This window comes from Protopterus annectens, chromosome 1.part1, assembly GCF_019279795.1.
Source record: "Protopterus annectens isolate FY-2018-M chromosome 1.part1, PAN1.0, whole genome shotgun sequence".
Classification (NCBI taxonomy): domain Eukaryota; kingdom Metazoa; phylum Chordata; order Ceratodontiformes; family Protopteridae; genus Protopterus; species Protopterus annectens.
In genome coordinates this window covers 1,882,651,810-1,882,670,371 of record NC_056726.1, presented here as the reverse complement: position 1 = coordinate 1,882,670,371, position 18,562 = coordinate 1,882,651,810, and the positions used below count along the sequence as shown (strand labels likewise).

Genomic DNA, 18,562 nt, shown 5'->3' with positions numbered 1-18,562 from the left:
GTCAGTGTTGGCAGAAGGTCTGAAACTGTTGATGCCATCGCTCAGTAGGCTGTAGTTTGCTTTGGAGAAATGTTTTAATCTTTTTGCTCCTGAGGGTGAGTCAGGTACAATAGTTACTTCGCACGAGACTGATTTATAATCAGACTTTAACAGGGAGGGGCCCCACACATGGGGGTGGTGCAGCAATACTCCATGTTGGTGAGCACTATATCAAGGATGTTTGAGCCCCTTGTGGGGGTGTTGACTGTCTGCTCCAGAGCATTTGTGTTTACAAATTCCAGGAACCTTTGGGCAAGCGAGTTTATGCTCATATATGTTATCCAATTGATGGAAGGATATTTAAGCTCACCCTTGACCAGAATATTTGGCTGTACTGAGAGTGGCTCAAGAAGGTCAAGGTAGGCTGTGTGGTTTATGTGGCTCATGGTGGGGAACCTATAGCTAACAATGAAGTGGAGGGGGGGGTGTCTTTCCTACAGTTAGTTGTATTTGGAGTGACTGTAGGGAGTTGTACTGTTTAACCAGCCTATAAGTATATATGGCTTTAATGAAGATGGATTCTCCTCTTTCCTTGTTTTTTTTCACATTTATTGTCTCGTCTGAACGTGTTGAAGGCATTGTAGCCCTGCATGGTTGGGGTACTCTCTAAGGCCTTGAACCATATTTCTTTGTCTTTGCAGACATCAGCATCTTCTACTGTGAGAAGTGCTTCAAGTGAGTGCAGTTTCTGATTTAGACTTGTAGCATTAAGCAGCATAACCCTTGGTTTGTTTCTGGAGGATATTTTTACATTGAGAATTGTGTTCTTATTACATTGCCTAAAAAAGGCACTATGAGAGAGGACCATATCATCCCAGCTGTCAGATACTGGATTTCCCTGGAGTGACACCAGAAGCTAAGCCAGTTGTTAAAATCACTTTTTGTTTGTATTGTGGCATCATTGTAGGTGAGGGAAGAATGCTGCTTAGGGCTAGGGACATACCTGCCTGGGACACATAATCTGAAAGCTCCATCATGTCTCTCCTCATATAGTCCACTGAGGTAGGTCTCAAGTCATTCACTCCAACATGGACTGTGACAGAGTCATAACAGTACTTGTTGAGAGACTTGAGTCCTTCCATGATTTGGTGGATCCTGGCACCAGACAGGCAGCTGACTGTGACCTTCTCCATGTCCAGCCTAGTTGGGGGGACATATATGTGTCTTGTTGTGGAGTCGCCTATGACCAAGACATTTGGTTTAGATATGTTTTGCCTTAGGGGACTTATTGGATGAGACACTGATGCATGTGTAATTATGTGTAGTGGGTGCTGTTGAGACTGTATTGTGTGCAGATGGCTTATGCTTGGGAGGTCTTTGCTATTTTGGTATATTTCTAATGAGTACCTCCGAGTATGTGGGTTTATGTGTTGTGTGCTTTGGTATGTGTGGCAGGTGGAGTGTGGATGCTGACAACTTGGTTAGTATTTGGTTAGTTGTTAAGTGAGAGAGAGGGAGAGAGAGAGAGACAGAGAGAATGAGAGCATCAGTTCCAGATTCATAGTATAGATACATCTCTCACGTGTTGTATTTGAGTACATTGGCTACATTGGCTTAGGATGTCCATGTCAATCAGGCTGGCTGGAGAAATGGTGGGAAACTGACCTTTCATTATGCCAAATGTATTCTGTAATAAGTGATGGAGGATGGGCTAGATGCACTAGGTTTTGTTGTAGAACTAGTAAAATCAGCAAATCTGTGGGAGCTTTAGGGGTAGAAAACCTGTGCCATAACTTCAAAAAATGCATCTGGGTTGCTGTCTGGACAGCAATGCACAATTGCGTTGTGCGCTGAGAAGCAGGGAAGCTTAGGAGGGTTCCCTGTCAGTTATGTAGGGAGAATTTGACTTTTTAAGCATTTGCATCTATACACGGTAGAGCCAACCCCCATTGTGCGGTGCACAGCTATGCGCAAATGCTATGTTTAAATATCAGTTAAGTAAAACAGTTTTCAGACAATTCGACAAATAAGAATGCCCAGGAATGAACCTTGTGCCAACTTCAAACAATCCCCAACTCAGATGGGTCCTTGATTACACTCTTCTGCCACAAGAGTGCAGGAGAGCCCTCTTAATGTAAGTTGGCTGGCTTTAATACTCAGAAAATGCCAAAAAGTTTAGATTCAGCAAGTCTGAATTTAGCCCATACTGTAAATTGTTCATGTACTGTAAATAGGCAGTGCAGAAAACACAGTCACAGATAGTAAAAACAGTTTAAAGTAGGCGGCAAAACAGTTACGAACAGTTTAAAAGTGCAAAGAAAGTTGTAAAAATACTTATTTTTCAGTAGAATTTACAGGATGCTTTCAATTTAGTTCAGATTGACTTCAGATCTCTGGCTAAGGAGGCCAAACTCTGAGCAGCTCTGGTAAGCCCAGCACAAACATCAGCAAACGCTGTGTTTAAGTATCAGCTAATTAAAACAGTTTTCAAACAATCCAACCAATAGGGATCCCCTTGCCAGGATAGCCTGACATCCAATCAGTGTACCAAAGCCTTTAGGTTGTAAAAGGTACACCATGCATTACATATATGCTCCCCATACATGACGTACATAAAGGTGATGTACCATCTTCAGAATTTGCCACCATTCCAAATGCCACCTTTAATTGTCGGTCTGAATGCTCGTTCATTTGCTGGTTACCAAGTCATTTTCAGGTAAGTGCCCAGTTGGGGCCCCATTCTATGGCTAGAGATGGTTTTGCCAGGGCTGTCCTACATGGTTTCCTTGAGGGTTCTGTTGGACCTACCTCCTCCCAACTTTCTTTGTGGGTTTTTATACTCTCCCTATTGTAAAGAATTCTGCAACAGCGATATGGAAGGACATAGTGCAGTTGTGTAAAATTTTACCATAACAGCAAATATCCTTCTCTTCACTGTTGCAGTATTTGCTCCCTCCCACCCCCCTGTTCCTTTTCTCCTTATGGATGTACTTGTTAACTCTTTGTGTCTTTAGTCTGCCGTTCCTGTTGGAGCTTTTCAGTTCTGAGGATGGTACCTTTATGCCCTATGCAGTACATGGGAAGCATACATGTGACGTACAGTGTACCTGTTACAACCTAAAGGCTTTGGTATACTAGACTGATGTCAGGCTACCTGTGGAAGGGGATCCCTATTATAACAAGTGCTGCAATAGGGAAGAGAAATGCATCTACTGTTATGGTAAGATTTTACACAACTGTACTTTATGTTCAGTAAACGGCACAGTTGTGCACATTACTGTTTAACCTTTTGTTGATTTTTTTCAACATCTATTAAAGCTGTGCTGTGATAATGTTACAGGGAAATGAGCAAGAAGTGCATTAAGGAACTTTCTCATCATCTGTTTTGTTACTGCAGGTGTGATGCTAGCAGTCCTTACATACGATCTGTTGGGTACTGTCAAGAATCAGGAATTCCTCTTACAACTCCTCCAGGTTATTTTTTTAATTTTGTATTATTCACAGGTTACTTTTTAATTTTAGATTATTCATGGGGACTTTTTATTTTTAAAACACCTTTATTGAAATATTACTTGTGACATAGGCAAATTTACATGTATTTAAAAGTTATCAAACTGTATTAAGTTCACATTTACAAACATTAGACTTCACATACATTGATAAATATCGCATAACCTCAGCAACATTATGTAAATTATTCAATTCCTGTCTTTTTTTAAAACAAGAAACATCTTTATTAAACAATCAATTACGACAGAGGCAGTCATACATTTATATAAATGAAATGAAAACAAACCACACTGACACAATCCTAGTTGCAAGCATTTTACATCACAGACCATACTGACATAATCCCAGTTGCAAACATAAGTCCTGCCTTCTTTTAAAACTTATTCCTCCCCTGTATGTATTCCCAATTTTTTTCCTATGTAGTTTGCTCCTACCCTTTTCTAAAGAACTCAATTCCAGTTGTTTTATCTCTGTTACTATAGTCTCTGCTGCTAGAACAGTTGGTATAGATTTTGATTTCCATTTTCTAGTAATTGCTTTTTTGGCAACCACCTTACTTAGACACAGCAAGGCCTTACCATATCTAGGCAACTCTGATTGTGCATCTTAGCTCAGAAAAATCATCTCCCTCATCACACCAATCTGCCCACCCAGCATCTCCGATAGTACATCTCGCAGGGAATCCTTGAAGTCCACCAACTCACCACACTCCCAGAAAATATGTTCCCAGTTACCTCTTTCTTCCCTTTCACACCTCCATTTGCTGCCTATCCGAGGAAAACTTCTCTGGAGTCTACTTGGGATGTAAAAAATATTTATGTAAACATTTCCAAGCAAAAATCCTTAATCTTCTTGATTTTGTTGCATATTTGGGAGACATACATCTGTCCTGCTGTTGTTCTTTGTGAATTGCTTATCCAGTCTCTCTCTTCCCAATCCTTTCTAACCTCCTCTGGTTGATTCTTATAGTTATCAGACAATATTTTATATTCTCTAGTAACTATTCTTTTTAATGGCAGCTTCTGATGTTCTTCGTGTTTCACTGTTGCAGTCATCACACTTGGATTGACTGCCTGCAGGTAGCCCTCAGTCGGCCCGAATACCAGAGTCTTGGGATTTCTGCTTCGGATGCTGTCGCCTCTTCCTTGACGTCAGGTCAGCAGGGGTATAAAACATGCAGCCGACGCCATTACATCAATCTTTCTTGCCGAGAAGGATCCCGAAGCAGAAGCAGTTCGCAAGTGCTGGTTGGCCGCTGCCTGAAATTTCTGTTTTTCGAGTGTCAGACCTGAAGTCTTCTAAAGCTAAGTACCCCATTGAGGATTCTTTTTTGTTGCTCTAACCGATGTCAGAAAAAATTAGCAATTGTCTTGCCTGTGGAAAGCAAATACCTCACACAGATTTTCATTCTTACTGCATCACCTGTGTAGGCTCAGACCTTGACGTCCCTTGCTGTCGATTTTATGTGTTATTTAACCCCTGAGCCATTCGTCATTGGGCTATTTTTGTAACTAAATTCTTTCTCTCTCATTCTGCGTATTCCAAAATGGCTTCGGTAAGCCATCTGACTACCGATCTTCCAAAAAATTACGACGTTTCCGTTAATCTTGTTGCCAGTGCGCCGGTACTCAGTGAGGTGCCTTTGCAGCCCCCGATGCCCACTTCTGCAGATTCGCAGGCCTCTACTGAGAACCATTCGGAGTCATTTATGCCGCGAGATGATGCTTTGACTATGGAACCTGCGGATGTCTCTACCTTGGATGGGTCTGGAGCCTCTGTGCAGGCACCAGCTTCTGAGGGTGTATTCCCACCTACCGATATTCATATTGAACCGACAACTTCATTTCCTACTAAAACTACTGAGTTTCTCAGGCCCGGAGTTCACACTACACCTAGAAACCCGACGTTCAATGCACATGCTCATCCTCCCATAGATTCATAGGTTCATAGATTAGTACTAAGCTAACTGCCCTTGCGAGCCATTTTAAGCTTAGCCAATTATCCTTTGTGAGACTCAAACCCTGCACCTTGTGTTTGTAAGGCAAACACATTAACCATTAGGCCACCCTCCCAACCCATGCCACAAAAACAAATGCTTAGAATGACTGAAGATCTTATAGGTTCATAGGTAGGTACTAGGCTATCGGCCCTGGGGCCTATACAAGCCCAGCCAAAAAGGTGCCCTGGCTTTTGCCACCCAAGAAAATTATTTTCCTGTGCCACTGTTGAGCAGAGCCACAGAGGTGATCCCCTGGGTGAATTTCCTATTTCCCATCCAATCATCAAGATTTTTCTTGAAGAGTGCTAATAAGGAGCTTAGTTTGATATAGATAGGTAGTTTATTCCAGAGTATGTGAAGTCTCTGGGACAGGAATCTATCCCTCCGGCATGTTCTGTTTATTGTGTTGACAAGGTTTAGGTCCCTAGAGCGTGTAGCTTGGAGGGATTGGGATTTCTTTAAGTGGAGCATGTCCAACAGCTCTGGGTTTGACATAGCTTTGTATGTTAGGCAGAGATCACCTCTGAGTAGGCGATATGCGACGGAATAAAGCTGGAGTTTTTTTGAGACGGTCTGCGTGGGGCATCTGTTTGAGGCCGGTAATCCTCTTTGTGAGGTATTTCTGCGGCCTTTCCAGTTGTAGATGTCTTGTGAGGTACATACCAAAAGGGGCGTTGTACTCTATAATGGGTCTGAGTGATGAGTAGAGGGGAACAATGACCTCTTTTTTTCTGTATGAGAAACCTTTTGTGATGAGGAGTGCCACGTAGAAGGATTTCCTGACTACTGTGGCGATGTGATTATCAAAGGAGAGACTACTGTCCACCTGTGTCCCTAGGTCTCTTATCACACTTTCGGTGTTAAGTATACTACTGCCTATGTTGTAGTTCATGGGTACAAAGTTTTTACCAGAGGGGATGATAATGCACTTTTTGGCATTGAGCTTGAGGGCCATGGCTTTGACACCAGGCATCTGTCTCAGTGAGGTCCTTTTGTAGGATGTCCACATTGTTAAGAGTTTCAATTATGGCTCCTAGTTTGCAGTCATCTCCAGACTTCATTAGCCAAAGACCTTCTGTGTTAGCCTGTACTTCAGAGAAGTAGATACCAAACAGGAGAGGACCCAGGACTGAACCCTGTGGTACTCCAGTTGTCACTGGTCTGAAGTCGGATTTGGAGTCTGCTACTTTCACAGTGTGGGTTCTGTCAGTGAGCCAGTTGGCAACCCATCTTGTGACATAGGGATTTATACCTAGTTTAGTGAGATTATCGATAATTCCAGAGGGGGGGGATGGTGTCAAAAGCCTTGGCTAGATCTAGATAGGCTGTGTGAACAACCTTACACTTGTCTATGGCTTTGGTGACTGCTTCAAAGTCGTCTTATCAGGTTTAGGAGACATGATCTGCCTTTTACAAACCCGAACTGGGTGGGATCCAGAATTTGGAGATTACCAATGTCTTTGTTTATAAGTTCCATGATGATACGTTCCATGGCCTTGCAGACCAGGCTCATCAGGCTAATGGGGCGGTAGTTCCCAGGGTCTGTGGAGGCTTCCCCCTTGTGGAGTGGGATAACTGTTGCTGTGTGCCATTCAGCAGGCACAAAGCCAGAGGTGAGGCTATGATTGAACATGGTACTTAGGTGGGGTGCCACTTCGTTCTGTAGTTTGTGTAGAACGCAGCCTGGGATGTTGTCTGGTCCCATGGATGCTGTGTTCTTGGCTTTGGAGAGTGTGGTTTGTACCTGTGCAGCCGTGATTACAGGATTCTTTATTACTCTAATTAGGGGAAGCCAGCCTTCGCCTGCCAAAAGACAAAGAATTGAATTTCCTTCTGATTCTACAGACCAGGAGTCTGATGACTCTGAGCCTTCTGATTACCAGGACATGCCCTTATCTACCTATGAGGATTCATATGCAGAGGAATCCATTCCCTCTGCCTCCCCTCCAGAGGATTTATCTTTTGGTGAAACCTTGCATTCCTTAAGAGAGCATTTCCGCTGGGAATGCCAGGACTATCCTCAGTCCAAAAAGAGACTCAGGGAATTTTTAGATTTGCCTCAGCACAGGTCTCTAGCTATACCCCATGTCCTGGATATTGTAGATGAGTGTCTTCTTGGAGTGCAGTCTTACTCCTGACACCTTACCATCAGCTCCTGGAAAAAACATGACAGATACTGCAGAGTACCTGATTCTCATAAAATTCTCTTTAAGAATCCTACTGCAGCTCCAGAGACCATTTCCCAAGGACCTAAAAGCATTAAGGCTACTACAGCCAAAAACCCTACCCCTTCAGACAGGGATTCTAGAGCTTTGGATAGATGGGATAAGAAGGTATCTACCTCTACAACTCTTACCATCAGGGCTTCGAATTGCCAGTTTCACATGTTGAAGTACCAGCAACATATTATAGACCTAATTAAACAAAAAATGGTGTTGCTTCCAGATTGTGCAGAAAATAAAGATTTACAAGAGTTGATGCATTTTGCAAACCAAGTTAGTAAATGTACTTTGCAGTGTGGGTTTGATGCCTTAGAAGCATCTTGCAGGGCTGCTATCACTGGGTCTGTACTGAGAAGGCATGCTTGGCTAAAAGAACAAGTCTTGCCTGACCATGTCAAAGCAAAATTACTAGATGCTCCATTAAATCAGGAGCCTTTGTTTGGCACAAAAGCAGAAGAAGTTCTTAAAAAGGTGGAAGAAAAGCTAAATCTATGCAATTAGTCAAAGATTTTTTACAGGTGAAGCCACCTAGATTCAGTAGGCATTGGCCTTCAAAAAACTGGTCCTTTGCAGACCCTCTCAGTCCAAACCCAGGAGAAACAGACCACCAAGACTACAGTCTCCAGGTATGCAGAGATCTAAAAAATTGAGTGTTTCCACCTCAAAACCAGGGAGTGGTAAGCCACCCCCTTATGGAAAAAGTTTGTAATGACTTTCCAATTATCCTTCCCAGCCATGCCCATGTACTTGTGCCCCTAGGAGGAAAACTCACCCTTCATGCAACAAAAAAAAAAAAACTGGATGTCCATTACTCAGGACTGATGAGTTCGAAACATTGTATCCCAGGGATACAGATTCTACTTCCACTCACTGCCAAACCAGTGGGCAGAGTCTCAAAAGCAAGTACTTTCCCTTCTCCATATCAGGGATATTCAACCTGTTCCTGTAGAACAAAGGGGACAGGGTTTCTACTCCAGACTGTTCCTGGTGCCCAGAAAAGAGAGCTCTTGGCGCCCTGTCCTGGATCTATCAATTCTCAACACCTTTCTGGTGGTCCCAAAATTCAAAATGCTTACACTGCAACAGCTTCTTCCTATGCTAGCCAAGGATGCCTGGTTAGTCACCCTAGACTTAAAAGAAGCTTATCTGCACATCCCCATAAGGGAGTCTTGCAGGAAATGTCTATGTTTTAGGGCAGGCACTATCAGTTCTCTGCACTTCCCTTTGGCTTATCTACTGCTCCCAGAGTATTCACAAAATGCCTGGCTCCAGCCATTGCATACTGCAGGCAGAGAAATATTCAAATCTACCCATACTTGGACGATTGCCTGATTCAGGCAAACAGTCAGGAATTGCTACATCAGCATCTGGCATTTGTAAAAAGACTTCTGACTTCACTGAGGTACGCCATCAATGAAAAGAAATCACAACTGGTGCCCAGCCAACAAATTGTATTCCTGGGAGCAAGCTTCCCAGATGACATTCTTCACTCTAGAATAGCAGGTCCATCTGACAAACTATTTCATACTAATGGCCAACAAAACCCAGCTATCTGCAAGGAAAATACTGCAAGCCCTAGGGTTCATGGCCTCATGAATTCTGCTAATTCCATATGCAAGACTGCATATGAGGAAACTTCAGTAGCACTTAATAAGTCTGGTGTCAACATTCTGAGGACCTGGAAACAGCGATTCCTATCATACCTTGTCTAAGGGCAGAGTTCCTTTGGTGGGCAGAAGCATGCAACCACAACAAGGGACTTCCTTTCACTCAACCCCTCGCCGCCCAAACCCTGACAACAGATGCATCAGACTATGCATGGGGGGCTCACATGGCAGACAAATGCATTCAAGGCAAATGGAGCCCAGAACAAATTCCCCTCCATATCAATCAAAAAGAGATGCTAACTGTACAGAATGCTCTGACAGTCTTCAAATACCTTATCCTTCCAGGACCGCTCCTGATAAAGACAGACAATACCACAGTTAGGTGGTACATAAACAAGCAGGGCAGGACTCATTCTTACTCACTCTGCAGGTTAGCCATGGCTCTGTGGAACACAGCCTTAAGCATCCAAGTGCAGCTACAAGCTAAATTCCTGCCAGGCAAGAAAAATTCACTGTCAGACGACTTAAGCAGAAATCTACTGGATCCTCACAAGTGGAAACTGGAACCCAACTTATTCAAACTTCTAACCCAGAGGTGGCAAACTCTGGAGGTGGACCTTTTTGCCTCCCCCAAATCCACCAGTTGAATAAATTCTGCACCACGAACTCTCACAGCAAAGCCTGGAAGGTGGGCACCCTATCCTTTACATGGGAAAACCTCTCAATTTATGCCTTTCCTCCTCTGCCCCTCCTCTCAAAAGTACTACTCAAGATCAAACAGGACAGGCCAAGGGCAATCCTTATTGCACCAGACTGGTACCCACTCCTACTCAGTCTGACTGCAGTGCCACCCTGGCACCTGCATCAGACACCTTCCCTGCTGTCTCAGCAGGAGGGACAGATTTTGCATCCACAGCTGCAAACCCTAAACCTTGCAGCATGGCTTATCCCATGAATACACCACCAGCATCCCTCAGCAAACAGGTGCTGGACGTCGTCCTTGAGGCCAGAATGCCTTGTACTAGGAAATCCTACGCTGAAAAGTGGAAAAGATATTGTTTGGAGTCACTTTCAAGGAAAGGACACAGCTGTGCCCAACTTACCTGAAATCCTTCATTACCTAGCAGAACTGCTCCACAGAGGCCTATCCTTCTCATCCATTAAGATTCATGCCTCTACCATCTCAACTCATTATAATACTGAGTCTCCTTTCTTTTCTCACCCTCTCATCAAGCAGTTCCTGACAGGAGCTAACAATTTAAGGCCCCCCTAGGAGAGCTCCCACCTTGGCCTGGGACTTTAAATTTATACTGGAAAAGCTCACACTTCCCCCTTTTGAACCTGCTGCTTTAGCAGAGTTAAAATTCCTCTCTTGGAAAACAGTCTTATTTCTAGCTATTACTTCAGCAAGAAGAGTGTCTGAGTTACAGGCACTAATGGTGATGGAGCCCTTCATTATTTTCCATGCTGACAGGGTTTCCCCTCAGGACTTAACCCTTCCTTTATGCGCAAGGTGGTATCCAGTGTGGCTTTAAACCAATCCCTCCATTTGCCAACCTTTTTCCCTAATCCTCAGAATAGAGGGGAAAGGATCCTGCACTCCTTGGATGTGCACAAACAGCTCAGATTCTACCTTGACAGGACTAAGCCTTTCAGAAAATCTGACCAGCTACTAGTCAGCTTTGCTACAGGGGTGGAGGGCAAGGCCATTTCAAAGCAAACCATTTTGAAATGGATAGCACACTGCATCCATTTCTGCTACAAGCACCTTGGAAAACCTACCCCTCTGGGAATCAGAACTCATTCCACTTGATCTACTTCAACCGCTACAGCATTTCTCAGAGGGGACCCCACCAAGGACATCCTGGAAGCTGCATCCAGGAGTTCTGTACACACCTTCACCAAGCATTACCACTTACCAATTTTTTCTAAATCCAGAGTTGGATTTGCTACAGCAGTCTTAGGAGGCCTGCTAGCCAGCCCCAACACTTCTTGACTGCCTCCACCCTTCCTCAGCTTTGGGAATCAACGCAGTTGTGATGACTGCAGCAGTGAAACACGAAGAACATAGTACAGTTGTGTACACTTACCATAAATGTAGATGTTCAAGTGTATTCACTGTTGCAGTCCTAGATGTTCTTCGTGTTTCACTGTTGCAGTCATAACTGTAGGGTGCTCCTGCCGGCAGGCAGCCCGAGGTCGGCCAGAATCCCAAAGTCTGGGTCCGGCGTCGGCTGTATAAGCTAGTATCCTGACGTCAGTACGCCTTGGTACATAGCCCTCAGCCGACGCCATCTTCTCCAGTCTTTCTTGCCGTGCGGTGGAAAGCAGCTCGCAAAACGTTGGTTGGCGATTTTCGAACAGCATTCTTGATTGTTGTCGGTCCCAAGTTGATACTTCTCTTCTCAAAGCTAAGTACCCCGTTGGGGAATCTTTTTCTTGTTCCTCCGATGTCAGAAAAAGTTAATAATTGTATAGCGTGTGGGAAACAAATACCTCATAAAGATTTCCACTCTTACTGTCTACCTTGCTTAGGCCCTGACCACGACGTTTCTTGTTGTCGGTTCTGTGCCAGGTTCAACTCTCATACTATCAAACGCAGGTACGACTGGGCTTTAAATTATTTTGGCAGACGCTTCAATTACAGAATGTCGTCGGATACTACCGGAGTTCTAAAGAAGCGCAAAGATAAAGACAGGCCTCCGAGGTCCAAACAGGACTCGTTGCAGCTGGAGCCAGCGTCCGGTTCGGCTGTCGTCAGTGAGGCGCTTTGCAGCCGTCGCGCTTCTGAACCGATGGCGTCACGGACTCCCATGGGGAGCCATCAAGGCCCACTATTTTAACTGCTGCAGGACCTTTGGACGTCGCTCCTTCAGATGGGTCCGGAACCGCTGTGCAGGTACCGGCTTCTGAGGGGGTTTTCAGGCCTACTCACATTACTATTTCAAAGGCAAAGACAAAGACTCCTTCTAAGTCTAAGGTTTCAGCTCAAGCTGCTTCTGAATCCACTCCCAAGACACAAAAACAATTATTGAGGATGGCTGAAGACTTGCTTACAATGATTAGGGGTTCTCACCCCCCTCCTGAGAAAAGGCCTCGACAAGATGTTACTCTGGATTCTTCTGACCAGGCCTCTGTCTCTTCTGTTTCTTCTTCTGATCAGGACTATTCTTTCCCCCCTTATGAGGATTCGGACGCTGAGGAATCTTTGCCCTCGGCCTCTCCGCCTGAGGATTTTTCTTTTGGGGGAAACCTTGCATGAGATGAGGGAACATTTTCATTGGGAAGGACAGGAATATTCTGCTTCCAAAAAGAGGCTTAGAGAATTTCTTCTTCTTCCTCAGCATAGGCCTTTAGCTATCCCTCCTGTTTTGGACATTGTGGATGATGCTTTTTCTGAGGCTAATTTGAATCCTGATTCCATGCCTCCTGCTCCTTCTAAGCCTGATAGATTTTATAGGGTTCCTGACTCTCATTTATTTCTATTTAAGAATCCTTCTGCAGACCCTGAAACTATTTCTCAGGGTTCTAAGGCTGCTAAGGTTGCTACTTCTAAAAACCCTATTCCCTCTGAGAAGGATTCTCGTGCTTTAGACAGGTGGGGCAAAAAGGTATATACTTCTGCTACCCTTTCTCTAAGGGCATTGAATTGCCAGTTTCATATGTTTAAATACCAGCAATTTCTTTTGTCTGTTTTAAAGCAAAAGCTTGCTTCCGTACCTGCTTGTGCAGAGGATAAGGAACTTCAGGATGTTTTGCATGCTACTGAACAGGTTAACAAGCATAGCTTACATTGTGGTTTTGATGCCTTGGATGCTTCCTGCAGGGCTGCTGCCTCTGGTACTGTGATTAGGAGACATGCCTGGCTTCGTGAACAAAGTTTGCCTGAACAGGTTAAGGCTAAGTTATTAGATGCCCCTGTTCAACATGATGTTCTTTTTTGGTTCTAAGGCTGAGGAAGTTATTAAAAAGATGGAAGAAAAGGCAAAGTCCATGCAGACTGTAAAAGATTTCTTGCAGGTTCAGCCTCCTAGATTTTCCAGGAATTGGCCCACTAAAAATTGGTCCTTTCCCACGTCTGACAGGCCTCAAAGGGGAAGATATAGGACGCTCAGAGGTCGTGGTCAAGGCCAGACCTCGTACAGATCTAGACAATGGACTGCTTCTTCACCTAGAAGGGGAGAAGACAGATCCCAATCTCAAAGAAAACAAACTCAATGACTCTCTCGGTTGGGCTTCAGGACCTCTTTACCTGGACGCCCCTCTCGGAGGAAAACTGTCTCTTTTTTACAGGAATTGGACTCATATTACCCAGGACAAATGGGTATTGGATGTGATTTTAAAGGGTTACAAGTTCCACTTTCACACTTTGCCAAGGGCTCACGGTTGGCCAGATCTGCCAAAACTTCAATGGTCAGAGGCCTTAACTCAAGTGGATGCTCTTCTGGCCATGAGAGCCATAGAGCCTGTTCCACTCTTGGAAATGGGAAAAGGATTTTATTCAAGGCTGTTTCTGGTTCCCAGAAAACAAAATTCTTGGAGACCTATTCTGGACCTTTCTGTGTTAAATACCTTTTTGGAAATTCCAAAGTTCAAGATGCTCACTCTGCAACAGTTACTTCCAATGCTCTCTCAGGACGCCTGGATGGTGACATTGGACTTAAAGGAAGTCTATTTGAATATCCCTATCAGACAAGACCGCAGGAAATTCCTCAGGTTCAAGGCAGGTTCGAGGCACTTTCAATTCTCTGTTCTGCCCTTTGGTTTATCTACTGCGCCCAGAGTCTTCACCAAGTGCCTGGCACCAGTAGTGGCTTACTGCAGACTTCAGGGGATTCAGATTTACCCCTATTTGGACGACTGCCTTATTCAGGCAGACAGCAAAGATCTTCTGCTTCAACACTTAGACTTCGTTCAACGTCTTCTTCTCTTACTGGGATTCTCAGTGAACATAAAAAAGTCACATTTGATCCCTTCTCAACAAATGGTATTCTTGGGAGCCCTCTTAAACACAACCTTACAAAGGGCCTACCTCACTCCAGAAAAACAAACTCAGCTGGCTTCTACTTTCAGCACCTTGGCAACTCTATCTCAGCTCACTGCAAGGAAATTCCTGCAGGCTCTGGGCTACATGGCTTCCTGCATTCTGTTGATTCCAAACGCAAGGCTTCACAAGAGAAAGCTTCAATGGTTTCTGAAAAGTGTATGGTCACAGCATTATCACGATCTGGATATTCTGATTCCTCTGATCCCCTGCCTCCAGAAGGAGTTCCTCTGGTGGTCCAGGGCATGCATTTTAAACGAAGGAAAACCTTTTCGTCTCCCTCAACCTACTCAAATCCTAACCACGGACGCCTCGGATTATGCTTGGGGAGCACATTTTCTAGACAATTGCCAGCAAGGAACCTGGACAAAGGAACATCTTCACTGGCACATCAATCTGAAGGAGATGTTGGCAGTTCAAAATGCCCTTTTGGCTTTCAAGCACCTTTTACAACCAGGGCCTCTGCTAATTCGCACAGACAACACCACGGTCATGTGGTACATCATCAAGCAGGGGGGATCTCATTCTTACCCCCTTTGCAGACTGGCTATGAGTTTATGGGACACAGCACTAAATTTGAATCTGCATCTCCAGGCTCAATTCATTCCAGGAAAACAAAATCTTTTAGCAGACAGCCTGAGCAGAAACATTTCAGATCCTCACGAATGGATGCTAGACACCAACTTGTTCAAAAGGATTACTGCAGTTTGGGGATGTCCCCAGATAGATCTGTTCGCATCCCATCTCAATCATCAGCTGCCTCGCTTTTGCACCAGGTCCTTCCACAAAACAGCATGGAGAGTGGATGCCCTGTCTTTCAGTTGGAGAAGTCTGTCTGCATATGCCTTCCCTCCTCTCCCTCCACTGCCTCGGGCACTACTGAAGATAAAGCAGGACAAGCCCAAGTTCCTCATCTTGATTGCTCCAAATTGGCCTCGACAGTTTTGGTATCCGACTCTAAAGCTCCTGTTCTCGGGGCCTCCTTGGATTCTTCCACTGAACCCTTCGCTTCTGTCCCAGCATCAGGGTCAGTTACTACATTCCAACCTCAAGACCCTTTGCTTGGCAGCTTGGCTCTTCAAAGGAATTTGATTGCGTCTAGTCTTCCCAAACAAGTTTTGGATGTTCTTTTGGAAGCTAGACGGCCTAGCACTAGGAAATCTTATGCCTCTAAATGGAAGAGGTTTTCTATTTGGATGCAGGACCGAGGTTCTGATCCTCAGGTTCCTGATCTCTCCTCTATTTTGCTTTACCTTTCGAAGCTTTTATCTAAGGGACTTTCATTTTCTTCCATTAAGATTCATGCTTCTGCTATCTCTGCGCATTTCAGTTCTGATCCTCCTGTTTTTTCACATCCTTTGGTGAAACAGTTTTTGAGGGGGGCTAAGAATTTGCGGCCTCCAAGGACCCCTCCGGTCCCTGCCTGGGATCTTAATTATGTTTTAGAAAAACTTACTTTGCCTCCTTTTGAGCCTGCTGCATCTTCAGATATTAAGTTTCTATCTTGGAAGACTGTTCTTTTGTTAGCTTTGACCTCTGCCAGAAGGGTCTCAGAGTTGCAAGCTCTTATGGCTGTGGAGCCTTACCTTATTTTCCATCAGGACAGAGTATCCTTGAGGACCAATCCTACTTTCATGCCTAAGGTGATTTCGAAAGTGGCCTTGAATCAGACAATTCACCTTCCTACTTTCTTTCCAAATCCTCAAAATAAAGGGGAAAGGATTTTGCATTCGTTGGATGTGCACAGACAGTTAAGATTTTACTTGGACAAGACTAAAGATTTCAGAAAGTCTAACCAACTGTTTGTTTCCTTTGCCTCCAGTTCACTTGGAAAACCTATTTCTAAACAAACCATTTCCAAATGGATTGCTTATGGGATCAGATTTTGTTACACTCATCATGGTAAACAGTTTCCTGGAACCATTAGTAGTCATTCTACTAGAGCAGCTGCTACTTCTGCAGCTTTTCTCAGAGGAGTACCTACCAAGGATATCTTGGAAGCTGCCACTTGGAGTTCAGTGCATACTTTTTCCAAGCACTACAATCTCCCTTTGTTTTCTAAGTCTAGGGCAGGCTTTGCCTCTGCTGTCTTGCAGGGTATTGTTGCCTCCCCTTCTTCTATCTAAAGCCTCCTCCCTCTCTACACTGCTTTGGGATTCCACCCTACAGTTATGACTGCAACAGTGAAACACGAAGAACATAGTACAGTTGTGTACACCTACCATAAATGTAGATGTTCGAGTGTCTTCACTGTTGCAGTCGGGGTTTCCCTCCCTCCTATCCCCTCTATTCCTTTTTTGTGGTGTATTTGTGTTTCCTTGTTGGATTCATTTTTGATTTATTGGAGTATTCTGACATCTAGGGCAAGAAGGGCTGGAGAAGATGGCGTCGGCTGAGGGCTATGTACCAAGGCATACTGACGTCAGGATACTAGCTTATACAGCCGACACCGGACCCAGACTTTGGGATTCTGGCCGACCTCGGGCTGCCTGCCGGCAGGAGCACCCTACAGTTATGACTGCAACAGTGAAGACACTCGAACATCTACATTTATGGTAGGTGTACACAACTGTACTTTTCCCTCCCACCAGCCCCTGGCTTTCTCTGTCCTTTTTTCCTATCTTCTTTATGGCCATCTTTTATGGCAGGGGTATTTACATTTTACTGGAGGTGTTCCACACCATGTAATAGCTTCCTATTTTGGGGGCTCCTGACATCTAGGGCAAGAAAAACTAATGTAGTGGTGTTGGCTGCATGTTTTATACCCCTGACGACCTGATGTCATGATGTCATGGAAGAGGCGACAGCATCCGACGCAGAAATCCCAAAACTCTGGTTTTTGGGCCGACTGAGGGCTACCTGCAGGTAGATAACCCAAGTGTGATGACTACAACAGTGAATATACTCGAACATCTGCATTTATGGTAAGTGTACACGACTGTACTTTCTTGAATCTACTAAAAACTCTACCAATTTTGGTCTTTCATTTAGAACCCCCTTATTCTTTCTCTTTGCCTATAGTCTGATACAAGTCCTTGACAGGGAAGGCATTCTCTAACGTGCAGTCCAAATAAATTCTTGGCATCTTCCCGTTCTGTAATCTTTCCCTCTCTAGTTATTTGCTCCCAATACCTTGGTTTCTTTGCCAGTTTTCACCAATAAATTCCAGCCTTCTCTTGCCGAGTGTCTATATCCCTACTTGCAGTCATCCCAATCTGCAGAATCTCCTTTCTCCATTCCCTTATTGGCTTAGTTATTAGGATACTTTCTGCTACGTTATAGATATAATATTCTGTATGATTATTCTTGTTCTCCTTTAAGGCCTGCGTCCAAAATCCCAGACTCTCATTGTTTCTTGAGCTCCACCCCCCATTTGATAATCATCCCTTTCCACTTTGAATTATATATATTTTTTTTGCTTGTGCTATGTATAGGAGCTGTAACTGTGTAGCTGCGAAATACCTCTTCAAACCAGGTAATCCCAATTTGACCTGTTCTACTGGAAGAATCAGCTTATCCCACTTGACTGTTGCCATCTTCCCCTCTCAGATAAAGTCCTTCTTCTCTTTATTAATTGCCATCTACAACTTCTCTGGTTGATAAAAATATGCCTGACCTGTGTGCAAGACTAATAGGACTGAAAACATTTTAACTGCTTGTATTTTACTATCCATATCCATATAACAAAGCTTCCATTTTCTCAGTTTTTGTATTATCTTTTGTTTAGTCTCTTCCCCCATATCCTTAGCTGCCACACCAGAATCATTTTTAATCCATACTCCTAAATACTTTTTATCATCTTCAAATAGAGCCAGCTTTTCTTGACTACCATACCAGTTATATCCTTGAACTTCTGATTCCCTTATTTTTTTTGCCGATGGTTCTAAATATAATGCAAATAACCAAGAGGACACCACTGCCTGATTCCTCTGCTCAGGCAGAAATTATCAGAGAGGACCCCACCCACCTACATTTTCACCTCCAATCCCTCATATATTATCCTAATCAACCTTATATATTTTTTTTCAGGAAATGCAAATGCTTTCTTTGCCCTGCTCATATAGTCCCAACTTACTCTGTCAAATGCTTTCTCTGTATCAAGACCCACAACAGCAATGGTATCTTCTTACATTCTGCATCCGTCTGGATCATCAATGTTCTGTTAATGTTGTCAAATGTTTGCCTCCCCTCCACAAAACCA

General features: G+C 44.0%; 1 protein-coding gene across 1 annotated transcript in view; it reads left to right on the top strand.

The window, feature by feature from the left end:
* LOC122812929 (lethal(3)malignant brain tumor-like protein 4) overlaps positions 1-18,562 on the top strand; it is a 2,410,392-nt gene that overhangs the window by 1,105,859 nt on the left and 1,285,971 nt on the right. Inside the window, exon 12 of the mRNA XM_044084994.1 lies at positions 3,377-3,453. Coding sequence (XP_043940929.1) covers positions 3,377-3,453 — 77 coding nt within the window. The remainder of the gene's footprint in view (positions 1-3,376; positions 3,454-18,562) is intronic.